Source organism: Zonotrichia albicollis, unplaced genomic scaffold (assembly GCF_047830755.1).
Source record: "Zonotrichia albicollis isolate bZonAlb1 unplaced genomic scaffold, bZonAlb1.hap1 Scaffold_254, whole genome shotgun sequence".
NCBI classification, from domain to species: domain Eukaryota; kingdom Metazoa; phylum Chordata; class Aves; order Passeriformes; family Passerellidae; genus Zonotrichia; species Zonotrichia albicollis.
In genome coordinates this window covers 1,229,989-1,243,612 of record NW_027428428.1, presented here as the reverse complement: position 1 = coordinate 1,243,612, position 13,624 = coordinate 1,229,989, and the positions used below count along the sequence as shown (strand labels likewise).

The following is a 13,624-nucleotide window of genomic DNA, read 5'->3' as shown; positions in this document are numbered from 1 at the left end:
GACTTGATGATCTCCATGGCCTGTTCCACCCTTGCTGATTCTGGGATTCTCTGGAACCACCCTTGCAGCAGTTGCAGGAGGAGCCCTGGGCATCCTCTTGAGAAGCTCCAGCAGCCCAGGTTCCCCAGCTTCTCCTGCCAGCCCCAAAGCCCATCCTGTCAGTCCTGCTGAGCCTCTGCAGCTCCTCCTCACTGCCCAGAACAGGGAGCCGCAGAGCCAGACACAGCAGCCCAGATGTGCCCCCCTGGCCTGGGGTGCCTCTGGCAAGGGAGCAGCACCAGGCACTGCAGGAGCCTGCAGACAATTCCTGCAGCACTTTTGGATTATCCTGCTGCCCAAGGGACGTTCCCATGTATAGTATAGGTGGCCTTTGAGTCCTAGTAAAATATCTGTATTGTACTTGAATATCTGTATATAGGCCTTGCCCAGGTAAGTCCCAGTTGTTCTTGATGGGCTGCAGCTGCGATGTCCTTCACTGGGCTGCAGCTGTGGCTAGTGAAGATAACGGGGATAAAAGAAAGTTGGCCAGTCAGGGAGAGACTGGAAAGTGCCCTGACTAAAAAGGAAAAACATGCAGATGAAGGAGTCTGTGCTGTGAAGGTCTTTAGCTATAAAAAAACACCAAGGTCATGAGGTATGGGACTTAAGAAATATAATAACAACACCCATGGGGCCTAGTCAGGAACTGCAATGGGGAGTGGGGCCAGACAGGAAAGGGCAAACAGGGATGGGCTGTTAGCAGGAGAGGGAACAGGGGTGGGCAATGGGAAGACATTTGTATCAGGAAGAGGAAAGGAAACAAAGATGAAGCCAAGGAAATGTTCAGGGCAGTTTGGGGGTGGCTGCCAGGCAGCCCTGGCTCTGAGCAACAGCGTCTGCAGTGGGACAGGAAACTCCCAGCTGATGGGAACAAACTTTCTGGCTGACTGCAGAGGCCAGGACAAAGCTGAGTGGTTTCCCTGGTGTCCCCCAGCCCTTGCTGGCCCCAGGGGCTGATGGCATTTGTGCTCCCTCAGGTTCATGTCCCCACACCAACAGCATGGGGGTGCTCCCCCTGCTGTGTGCAATGCAAACAGGGGCTGCTGAGCCAATGCTGCCATGTCTGTGCCTGCAAGGATGGGGCACCGGTGTGAGCTGGGGGAGAGGCCAGGGCTGCAGAGGGGGGATGTTGTTGGCAGCTCCATGAGGATGCTCAGGGATGCTGCCCTGGGCTGTGCAGCGCACTGGGGATGGATCAGCCCCTGCTCTGCTGCTCCTTCCCGTCTGCCCCAGGGCCCTTGCAGAGCCCCAGCCATGCTGTTTGCCCCCAGCCTGCCCACAGCCAGCCTGGGGCTGCTCACGGGGCTTTTCTGTGCTGAGCATTGGCCTGGGCATGTTCTTGAGAGAGCCTGGGCAAGGAGCCTGGAGCCCCCAGGCCCTGGCCTGAGGCGTCAGCGCTGCCCCAGCAGTGCCCATGGCCTGTCCCTGCTGCAGCCCTGGCACTGCCACCCCCAGGGCTGTGCCCGGCCCCGAGAGCACTCAGGCCCTGCAGCAACACCAGGGCCACCAGGGCAGCAGGGCAGGGCCACGGCAGCAGCACTGGCAACACCAAATGCTGCTGCTGCTGGGCACAGCTGCTGTGCCAGCACTGATCTGCCCCCAGCTCTGCACACAGACATTGCTGCTGCAGCGCAAGAGAAGGCAACAAAAGGACAGAAAAGTTCTGCTTTTTTCTGCTGAAAACTTTTTTGGGAGAGATCATCATTTCATTTAAAGGCACCAAGAACACAGCCCCTCATTGATACAGTCGGTGGCTACAGGGGTGGTGGAGAGGAACAAAATGACCAATGGAACAAACAATGAAATTTCTTTTTGGACAATAAGAACAAAGTAAAACAAAAGTAAAGGAACTCTGAAATGAAACCAAGAAGAAGTATCAAAGATTACTTTTATTACAAGTGATTTGCAAATACTGGCCAGCAGTTTAATGTTCCTGAAACCATCGGGTCATCAGTCTCCACACTGCAGCATTGAGCTCCTGGTTCCTCAGGCTGTAGATGAGGGGGTTCAGGGCTGGAGGCACCACCGAGTACAGAACTGACAGGACCACATCCAGGGATGGGGAAGACTTGGAGGGGGGCTTCAGGTAGGCAAATGTGCCAGTGCTATAGAACAGAGAGACCACGGCCAGGTGAGGGAGGCAGGTGGAAAAGGCTTTGTGCCGTCCCTGCTCAGAGGGGATCCTCAGCACGGCCCTGAAGATCTGCACATAGGAGAAAACCATGAACACAAAACAACCAAATGATAAACAGGCACTAACAGCAAGCAGCCCAAATTCCCTAAGGTAGGATTTGGAGCAAGAGAGTTTGAGGATCTGTGGGATTTCACAGAAGAACTGGCCCACGGCATTGCCATGGCACAGGGGCAGGGAAAATGTATTGGCCGTGTGCATGAGAGCATTGAGAAAGGCACTGGCCCAGGCAGCTGCTGCCATGTGGGCACAAGCTCTGCTGCCCAGCAGGGTCCCGTAGTGCAGGGGTTTGCAGATGGACACGTAGCGGTCGTAGCACATGATGGTCAGGAGGCAAATCTCTGTTGCAAGAAAAAAAAAAAAACAGAAATACTTGGGCAGCACATCCTTTGTAGGAGATGTCCCTGGTGTCCCAGAGGGAATTGTGCATGGCTTTGGGGACAGTGGTGCAGATGGAGCCCAGGTCGCTGAGGGCCAGGTTGAGCAGGAAGAAGAACATGGGCGTGTGCAGGTGGTGGCCGCAGGCTACGGCGCTGATGATGAGGCCGTTGCCCAGGAGGGCAGCCAGGGAGATGCCCAGCAAGAGGCAGAAGTGCAGGAGCTGCAGCTGCCGCGTGTCTGCCAATGCCAGCAGGAGGAAGTGCATGATGGAGCTGCTGTTGGACATTTGCTGGGGCTGGACATGGGGACCTGTTCATGGAATATAGGACAGTGAAGAGTTAGAGGAGATACCTGTAACCAAAATTAAAGCCATTTTCCACACACCCTCCTTTATAACACACATGGACATGCTCTTGTGTTTAAGAGTTCTGATGCTTTCTTTTTAAGCTCTTTCCATGTACTTCCTGGTATTCTTGGATATCAGAAACCCTCAGCGTTTCTGCTGCCCTCTGGTAGAACAGAGTGGTTTCCCTGAGGCAAGATAATGAGTGGAAACTGGGGGCAGATGATCTGTCACTTCATACTGTTTGCAGTTTCTCTGGGCTTTCACTTTTCTCGGGTGGAGGATGTTCACACTCCCGTGTTTCTCTTAAAAACCCCAGGCACTGCTGAGAGCAGATGGATCCACCACAGCCCAGTTCCATTTTTGTAGCCAAGGACTCTCTCTGCTCATTTCACCCACCCAGCAGCATTTTCAGCGTCACAACACCTCTGTCTTTCCCCATCAATCTTAAAACTCTGAGATACTCTAGGACAGGTTTGCATTATGGGTTGAAGCTCCCAGCCTGGACTGAAATCTCACAAGGACTTGCAAGTGTTCTTATGATGGCATTGGATGAAGGGAGATGCAGCTCCTTCCCTGGCTGCCCTGACTGCATTGCCCAGAGCCGGGCACTGGGGACAGCGTCACCCTGAGCCAGCTGTGCCCCTGCCAGAGCCCCCAGGGCCGGGCAGCTGCTCCCAGCCCTGTGCTCTGCAGAGGGAACTGGGCCCGGGGCTGCAGAGCTGCCCCACGGCTCTGCTGCAGCTCTGCCTGCACAGGAGGGGCTGCACGCCTTGGAGCCCCAGCCCTGAGGGCAGAGGCTGGGCTGGGGGGACAGGAGGGAGGGGGCTTGTTCAGAGGGAGGGGCTGCACTGGAGGGGATCCTGTGGGCATCTCTAAACTCTCCCTGCCACAGCATTGCTGGGTTTTGTTTTCTCTCATTCCCTGCTCCTCTCTCTCTGCCTCCTGCAGATTTTCCTCCTGCAGGTGTTTCGCTGTGCCTGATCTCTCCCTGCCAGCACTCACAGACCCCAAATCTCTTTGCACTCTCCTTGGACTGACAGAAACCTGCCTGTTTGCAGGGCACTGCCTGGGGGCAGGTTCTGTTTGCAGCCTGGAGAAAGGACAGCTCAGCCCGAGCCTGATGGCTCCAGCAATAGTGATCCTGGTCTGTCCATGGGCAGAGTGGCGGAAAGCACATTAGGGATCTTCTGTGAACCTATAGATTACTAAAACTAACAGTTTCAGATCTCTCAGGCACTTTTGAAAATTCATAATTAATAATCAACCACTAATATTTATCCCTCCCTCCCTGCCATGCTCCAATAGTTGGAAACTGAACGCCTGGTCTTTGTAAATATCCTCATTTTTATCAAAATCATTGTCTTGGTAATATTCTACAACTGATCAGAACACCTCAGCATGTCAGAACTTCATGAGCATTTCACCTCCCCTGCACCACAAACACTTAAGAGTTGTACTCACACAGTCTCTAGGCATTGGGATGTTCCAGCTTTAGGAGATGGCTCCAGGAGCTGAAGCTGCATTGTCCTGCAGCCAGAGGTTCCTGTGCCAAGGGCTGGCAGTGATTGTGCCCCAGGCACTTCTCAGCACCTTCCCAGCCCTGACTGATTGAAGCTCTCTGTGCCTCTGTGCTGTGCCCGGGGTGGCTGCAGGCAGTGCCCCAGCCCTGCTGGGCTGGAGAAAGGCTGCTCATTGAGGGAAATGTGCTTTTGAAGCTCCTCTTGGTTACCAGGAGCTGCCTCTGTGCCAGGAGCCCAGCCCAGCTCAGCAGCACAGACACAGCACAAGGACTTTAATGAGCCTCTACGGCTTTGTGCTTAGGCCCTGACCATCTGTTCCTGAGAGGGAGCTGAAGAAACTTCTCCAGAACTCCAAGGAAGAATCCAACTCCAAAGTTTCTTGGACATTTAATGGGTCCCACTGAGGGACACAACTAAGAAAGTGTCCCCAGGCCCCAGGCAGAGCAGAGAACTGGAGGCAGTGATGACAGGTGGGGACAAAGAGAAGCCAAGTCTTGGTGCCCTGGGGCACAGCAGGGTCTGTGCCACCAAGGGCTGTGAGGAGACACCTTGTCCTGAGGCTCTGGGGCCTCCTGGCACAGCCCCAGCCAGGCTGGGCACTGTCAGCCCCTTGTCCTGCCCTCAGCATCCCCCCCTAGCCCACATCCCAGTGGCCTCAAGGATCTGCTGGAAGGAGTCCCTGGGGAGCCTTGCTCAGCAATGGCCCTGGGGGCTCCTGAATACTCCTTGCAGGGACTGCAGGTTTTTGAAAGGACTTTGGGTTTGGCTTTTGCCTTGGAGTCTGTGAGAGGTTTGTGCAATCATGGCCTCCAATTATCTGTTTTAATTAGTCCCTGGAGAGGCTTTGTCAGTAACAACACTCTGTGGGGCTCATTAATGCTTCAGGGTACTTCAGTTATTTTAAGGTACTTGGTGTTTCAGTTTTGATACAGACTCTGTGAGAGGTTTGTGCAATCATGGCCCCAGTTATCTGCTTTAATGAGTCCCTGGAGAGCTTTGTACTGACACTCAGTGGGGCTCATTAATACCTTGACACACTCAAGTTTTTAAGGTACTTTTTGGATTTAAGAATAATTTTAGGTACTTTTAAGGTGTTTCCTTCCCAAACTGAGTCTTTGAGAGGTTTTTGTACCATCCTGACTTCCAATTCTCTCCTACAAGGAGTCCCTGAGGAGCCTGTGTTGGGTATCTTCCCCCTTTCTGTTTTACAACAAAGATGGAACTGAAAGAATTTTGTAAGACTTTCTAAAAGCATTCAAACAAACATGGGACAATTAACAATACAACAACAATCACTAAGAGATATAATAATTATGCTTTAGCTTGAAATCATCCAACCCTTTAGTCCCTTGGATTGGAAGAGTTCATTGAACCAGTCATTGTTTTCCACTTGAAGATTCTTGAACCCTTCCTTCAGTATATGAATACTGTTGCGGATTGACTCTCTGTGGCTGGAGAGGTTCATGCAACACATGCCCTCAGAGTCTACACAGCCATGCCCATGAGCCCAGAATAAAATGCTATCACTATTCTGCAAGGTGGCATGTCTGATGGTCTCTATGTCTGAGAGCAGGCCACTCAATACAGGGAGGTAGCATTGGTTTGCTTGCTTAACAGGCACCCAAGATGGTCTGATTGTCCTAAAGCTTTAGCTGCAGCCACCCAAGCTAGTCCAAATTGGGGGTCCTACCATCCGATACCTGGATTAAAGTTTGCAAAGCCATCTCTTTGATATCATCCGATACTTCTCGGGGGATACTTGCTGCTTGATCATCTGGTAGGCTGTGTTGTCCTTCTCCAGCTAGATGGTTGATTGTCAATTCTGCCTATGCCTCATTATTAGCATAGTCTGCTATTAATTGATTTAGTAAACACTTCCATCTCCCTTCCCACAGGGTGCATTCTGTAGGTGATAACAGCATGGTCATAATATATTTTAAATCATCGGGGGTTAAGGCATGCTGTAAACATGGTCCTCATTAGTCCATTAAAACAAGGTAAGTCCTTCCTATGGTCTTTAGCTAGCCTACACAGATCCTTGATTTCCCCGTAAACCAATGGCTGAGAGCTGGGATTCTGCCCCCTTCTTCCATACTATACCAGGGCAATGAGGAGTTTCAAGGCTATTTGCCAGTCTCCTTTCTTAACAACTTCTTTCCAGATCCTTTCCCAGGGATCTTCTGGGGTTGAAGAGCGAGATGGATCTGAGGAGTCCAAACCGTCTACTGCGGAGGAAGAATAACTTGGAGCAGAAACATTTGGATTAGAAATAGTGTGACAGTTGGGCTTAGTATCTGTGACCATGGGGTTACATTTTTGCCGGAGGGTTAGGCAAAGGGCACTGCCATTTTGTCAAGTGTTGGGGAGGAAGGGTCTTGATTTAGGATGGCATACCCCTGGGCTGGCATTCTGGAGGCATGGCCCAGGGGGAAGGTGGGATGATTAAAAGTGGGGGCGTGACCTGCAGTTCTGGGGGTGGAGTCTGGAGGTTCATTCAGGGTGGAAGAGAAGGTTGTGGTAGCAGGAAGTGGAGGAGCCAAGATGGAGGGAGGACAGTCAGGCTCAGGGGCATCTGGAAAATTTTTAATGATCCACTTCACAATTGATTTTTATTTGTTCTTTGAAGATATTTGGTCATGATCAGTGAGAATTAACTTGGAGCATCCATATACACACCTTTCTACTTTGGAGATCCGGCTGCCCATTTTTCTCTTTCTCCACCTTAGGTGGAGCAGCCCCAAATCAATAATGGGATGTGGGTGCATATTGTAAAAATGCAGTAGCAAAATGGGCAATAATTGTCCTGCGTTTCCCTAAACCCACATGCAATCCTACGCAGGTGAAACTGTCGTTGTCCCTGGGGATCCTGGCCAAGATCCCTCAAAACAATGATGAATCTGCCAGCCTGACACAATCCAAAATCCCGGGGAGCACTGGCCTATCCTTCAGCTAACCACTCTGACGTGACTAAATGTCATGGTCTCTGTTCGGGCGGCAAAGGTCGCAATGAGGGTGGCCGTAACAAACCTTTCTGGTTCCCCAGCTTCAGGGCAAGGGTGGTGAAAATGAAAAGAAGCAGATGCTGGGGATGATGAAACAGGAAAGCCTTATAAATATGATTGCCTGGCAAAAGATTTTGAGAATATGGAAACTATACGTGAGATTGAAATGAAAGCAAGCTTTGAGACACTAGGCCTTAGTTACTGGACAACTGGCATACAATGTTATGGCCGGCTGAAGGTAATCTTCTTTTGAGGAAACAATACCCTCTGCTTGCAGACAAGCCCAAGGGTCAGAGCAGACCCTACTAGCTTGGCAGAAGGAGTCCAAAGTGTAGTTTTTAGGGTTTAAAATGTAGCACAGTATGGTAATGTAATGATCCTTATAGGCTGCATGTAAATGGTATAAGATTTGTATCTTTTACTATATTGGTTAGTGAAAATTAGAATATGCAGCACAGAAGAAGATTTATTGTATTGTAACAGGAACGCCCCTCCTCTTTCTGGCATCCATTTTGGGCGCCTCTTTCGAGCTCCTCTTTTGGGCCTGCTCTGCGCTGTGGCTGGCAGCTCCAAACAAGGCCCCTGCACCCACACCCTTTGCAATAAACCACAAGTTCCAAGACCTGGCTTCAGACATCTCTTGTCTCTGTCCCTCCCAACCATCCTAGTCCCCAATGATCCTACAAGCAGGATCAATGGAGTTGTCAAAAAAAAACTTTAATAGCAGGGTGAAAAACAATAAACATGGAGAAGTCCAGCACAGTACAAGGGGTGGCATTCAAAGACCTGAGGTAAAGGCGAAGAAACAATATATAAACTTGAGGGTAGAACACTCTAGAACAATAACCATATGGGGGAAACAAGTAACTAATAGGGGAGGAGAACTTGGACAACTTAGCGTAACAACGCTAAAGGCTTATGGGGGAACTCTCAAACTCACCCTAAGTTAAACAAATGATTCCCAGGGCTTAAAATCACGCCCAATACTTCTGGGGTAAAATCTGACTGACTCTGAGTTACAGCTGGGCTAACTCCCACACCGCTGCTTTACTCTGGTGCCTTGGGACCATGCAGACCAACAGAGCCACAAAGATGTCCTGGCTTCCACAAGGCTCTACAGTGTCACAATGGTCCCTTGGATCCGCGGTGCTCTGCAGTGTCACAATGGCCCCTTCATTTCACAAGGCTCCCAAATGTCACATTGGTCTCCATAGGAAGGAAACCACAGAGCCCCCATGTTTCAGGAGCTGATGAACGGCAACCACTAGAGGCCAAGGCAAGACCTGTCTGTCCTGGCAGGTTTGCTTGGAGCAACTCTTGGATATTTGAAATTATGAATGTGGAGTCCTGATTTAAAACATTTGTACCTGGAGAAGAGGGATGGGGGTTTCTTCATAAAAAGAAAAGCAGAGAGCCCTTTCCAGTGTTTGGAAAACAGGTAAGTGCTGCCCCTCAGGAGTCAAAGACCAGCCAGACTTGTCTGTCCTGGCAACTTGTCTTGCAGGAATACTTGTACACACAGAAATTTGGAGGTGGAATCCAAATTTTGACCATGGATACCTGGAAAAAATGGACAGTTCTTTTCCATGAAAAGAAGAGCCCAGAGCCCCAGTGTTTCAGGGGCAGATGGGAGTGGCCTTCAACATTTCAAGGTCAGCCAAACCTGTCAGGTGACCCCAGGGAAACCAAGGCAGCCACACCTATTTCATGTTCCCTTGGTTCCACAGGCCCCTGCAGTGTCACAATGGTTTTCTTGCTTCCATGATGCCCTAAGGTGTCATAATGGCCCCTTGCTTAGTCAAGTCCTTAAGGATCTTAATGGTCTCCCATAGTTCTACAAGGCCCCACAGTGTCCTAATGGCCTTTGGGTTCCATGAAGCCTTGCTGTGTCACCATTGCCCCTTGGTTCCATTGGGGCTCAGTAGTACAACAATGATTTCCCTGAATCCACAACTTCCCATAGTGTGAGAATAGCCTCATGGAAGCATGGGACCCTGCAGGGTCACAATGTTCCTTTGGTTCCATGGGGCCCCACAGTGTCACAATGGTCTCCATGATTCCATGGGGCCTTGCAATGTCACAATGCTCTCCATGGATCCACAGCGCCCCGCAGGATCACAAGAGCCCTTTGGCTCCATGAGGCCCTGAAATGCAGCATTGGCCTCTTGGTTCCACAAAGCCCTGCTGCTTCACACTGGGCCCTTGGGACCATGTAGCCCAAGAGAGACACAAAGATGTCCTTGGTTCCACGAGGCCCCACAGTGTCACAGTGGTCCCTTGGCTCCATGGTGCTCCGCAGTGTCACAATGATTCCCGTGGTTCCACAAGTTCCTACAGTGTAACAATGCCCTTTTGCTCAAAAATGCCCTGCAGTGTCAAAGTGGTCTCCATAGGAAGGAAAGAACCGAGCCCCGGGTCATATGACAGGCAGTCCCGAGAGGCTGAGGCTAGCCACAATTGATTGTATTGGCAAATTTTGTTTGGGAGCAACCCTTGGATAAAGGGAATTTTAGAGGTGGAATCCTAATTTTGGCTGTTGCAGCCTAGACAAGAAAGACTGTTCTTTTTCATAGAAAGGAAAACCCAGAGCCCCAGTGCTTCACAGTCAGATGAGAAGTGGCCCTTGGCGTGTCAAATTCAGGGGGACCGCTCAGACAGTCCCCAGGAGGCCAAAGCAGGCAGACCTGTTCCATGCTCCCTTGATTTCATGGGTCCCCATACTGCCACCCCATACTGTATTCTCCTTGATTGCATGAAGTCTTGCAATGTGACAATGGCTTCTTGGTTTCATGAGCCCCAACAGAGTCACAAAGGTCCATTTCACGCAGACCTGCTGTGAAACAATGGCTCCTTGTTTCTATTTTAAATCAATCACAATCAAACCTCAGTTTGATCATTGATCCTTGCTTCCATAGGGCCCATGATTTGCACAATGGTTTCCTTGATTCCGTGATTCCTGGATTCCACAGTCTCACCATAGTTTCCTTGGATCTCCATTGTCACAACTGACCTATGGTTCCATGAGGTTCTGTAATGTCACCGTGGTCACTGTCAGAGGCTGGATGAGATCGATGTCCCGGGACACCTTGGGATGCTCGGAATGCCCGTGTGGGGCCAGGGCTGTCGCGGGCCTTGGTTTGTGGTGGGACAGAGCCCCGCCCCCAACCCTGGCAGAGCTGTCAATCACACAGCAGGAGGAGTGGTAACTTTCACAGACTTGCTTCTGTGGCCACTGGAGCTGACGGGTTAGTTAGCCGCTCTCGGAGTGACCAGTGGAGACTACGAGTCCTGCCACTCCCAGGTTCTCCATGAGAATCCCGAGTAGTGGCTCTGTCTGCGGCGTAGTGATGCAGGTGAGAGCAGGACTGCGAAGAACTGCGGTAAAGGAATGAAGGAGCGGACATGCGTGTGGATGCCATGGCGCTTTATTTGACCCAGGCGAGGCCAGTGACGGTGTCAGGAAAAAGCCGTTAGGGAGGCATTTAAAAAGGGGAAGGGGTAATGGAAGGAGACACGAGGGACCAATGAACAAAGCCCAGGGGAGGAGCGAGAGACACAACTAAACCAATAGGAAGGGCCAAGGGGAGGGAAGAGGCTTGGGAGAAAAATCATGTGCTAGGTGAGGGATGATTGACATAAAAGATTCTCAACATAAAGGGGATGGTTACAATGATTGACAGGTAACAGGTGGGAGGAACAAACCATTAGGAGGGAGAACGTGGGGGGACTTGAGGGTCAAACAAAAATCTTAGCTTATAAAAACTAACCAACTTTACAATAAACCCATATAAAACACACACAATGCTACAACTTTCTGCTGATTGGCAGAGCTGCCAATCAATAATACAACAGGCAGAGCTGGTGCTACTCTGACTCTGACTGGGCAAGTGACTGGCAGTCCCACCCTAGGGGCAGGCCCATGAAGGCCCAGGGGGCTAAAAGCCGGAGCACGAGGCCAGCCTGTGGTCTGGATCCTGCCTTCTAATGGGGTTCCTCTTTGGCAATGCTGGAATCCCAGCACTTGGCCCCTATGTGGGTGTCTCTCTGTAGATCTTCTGTCTTTCTGTTCTCTATTTCTTCTTCTATTCCTACTTACCTGGAATATTTTTGGCTAACTTGACATCTTAAGGGGAAATGTTTTTAGGTTAAATGGGCTAAGTAAATGACAGTAATGCTTTGATAAGAGTTTTATGTTGAAGTGGATGTTGTATTAAATGCTTAGCCCAAGTTCCTTGATTGTCTCTATTTTGCCAGTAAAATTTTGTGTAATTTTGACCTCTTAGCTCAGTTGGTTAGGGCATGGTGCTGGTATCACTGAGGCTGTGGGTTCAATTCCTGAGTGGGCCATTCACTTAAGAGCTGGACTTGATGATCCTTGTGGATCCCTTGCTATTAAGAGTATTCTTTAGCATCTGTCTGTGTTGAGAATATCTGGTTGGTGTTTCTCCTGTGCACCAAACTCAAATCAAGGAACCTTTGGTTACCCCCAGCATTTCAGTGTTCTGGGGTGTTCCAGCCCTGCAGGCTCACAATGGTCTCTTGTTTCCATGAGGCCCCACAGTGTCCCACTGGCCCCTTGGTTCCATGGGCCCCAACAGTGCCACAATGATCCCCTTGGTTCCACAACTTCCCACTGTGTCCCACTGGCTCTTTGGTTCCATGAGGATCTGCAGTGTCACACAGGTTTATGACATTTGTCCTTGCTGCCCCTCACATCCCACTGCCCCACAAACAGCCCTGAGCCACCCGTGAGGAACAGGCCCTGCTGTCCCAGGCTGGGCTCAGGGCTTGGCCTTTCTGTTCCCCCAACCAGCCCAGGCCTTGCTCAGCATTGCAGTTCCCTGCTCTGAGCCTTTGGCTGCCTGCAATCCTGGCGTCAAGGATCTGCTCTCAGCAGTCCCTGGGCAGCCTTTGGCACTCCCTGCCCTCAGTGGGGCCCAGTGATGCTCCAAGGGACTTGGACTTTTGCTGCTGATCCCTTGAGCAGCTTCTTCAGCCTCCTCTCAGTGCCTGAGTGTTCTGGACTCAGCCCCAAATCCACCCTGGGGCTCAATAAAATACAAAAAGCCCTTGGTGGCTCTTTGTCTTCCTTCAATGGTCTTGAACTCTCCAGTACTTGAACAGCTGATTGGAGTCAGTTTGGAGTTCTGTTAAGGAGGAAGACTTTCAAGTGCACCTCATGACTTTTATTTGTTTACTAAATTAATCTTTTTTTATTTTCCATTTCAGAGAAGAGCCGATAGAAGCATTCCCTAGATTATATTGATGCTGAATGTCTCCTTAGGAGGTCTGGGCACAGAGAAGAATGAGGTCCTTGAGGGCGGACCCTGTTTGGACAAGCTGTTCCTCACCCCCCCCCTCACCATGTCTGACATTGGCCCACCTGGCACTGACATCCCTGTGCCCTGCAGCAGAACCTTGTCCCCCGAGCTCTGCAGCTCCATGTCCAGCCCATTGCACCATGTCCCACCTGCTCTCCTCAGGGCTCTGCCTGCACACAGGCCCAGGAGAAGTTTTCCTGTTTGAAAGGAAAGAATGGAAAAGCCTGAGCAGGTTTCCTGAACAACAAACCCCAGTCAGGAACCACCTGCTCAGTCCAGGCTGCCTGGAATGGTGTCACCTTTCTCCAAAGGACAGTGTGAGCAGAAATGATCTCTGGAAGCAGAATTCTCTGAGTCTTGCGGCTGAATTCTCTGTCCCTGTCCTTTCCCTGGATCTCTGTTGCAGATGGAGGCTGCTAGTGCCATCCTCACCTTTAACCTCTCTCTTGAATGCAAACAGACGTTCCCAGGTGTGTTCAGCAGGATTTGCTCAATGTTTCTACACAACATTTGTGTTCCTCATGGAACAAAGGGGCCATTTTGACACTGAGGGGGTGACGTGGAAGCAAGGAGTCAGTTGGACCATGGAGTGCCATGGAACCAAGGGGCCATGGTGACACAGCAGCACCATGTGGATCCAGTGGTCCATTGTGAGAATGTGTATCCAAAGAGACCATGGAGACACCCCCAGAACCTCATGGAACCAAGGAGTCCATGGTGACCCAGAGGTACAGCATGGAGCCAATGGTCCATGGTGACACTGCCCATCCAAGGAAGCCATTTCGACACTGTGGAAGCTCATGGAGTGAGAGAGGCCATTGTGA

General features: G+C 50.7%; 1 protein-coding gene across 1 annotated transcript in view; it reads left to right on the top strand.

The window, feature by feature from the left end:
• Positions 1–10,881: 10,881 nt before the first annotated feature.
• The window catches only part of LOC141727789 (serine/threonine-protein kinase pim-1-like), a 55,654-nt gene continuing 52,911 nt past the window's right edge, over positions 10,882–13,624 (top strand). Inside the window, exon 1 of the mRNA XM_074534077.1 lies at positions 10,882–10,948. Coding sequence (XP_074390178.1) covers positions 10,882–10,948 — 67 coding nt within the window. The remainder of the gene's footprint in view (positions 10,949–13,624) is intronic.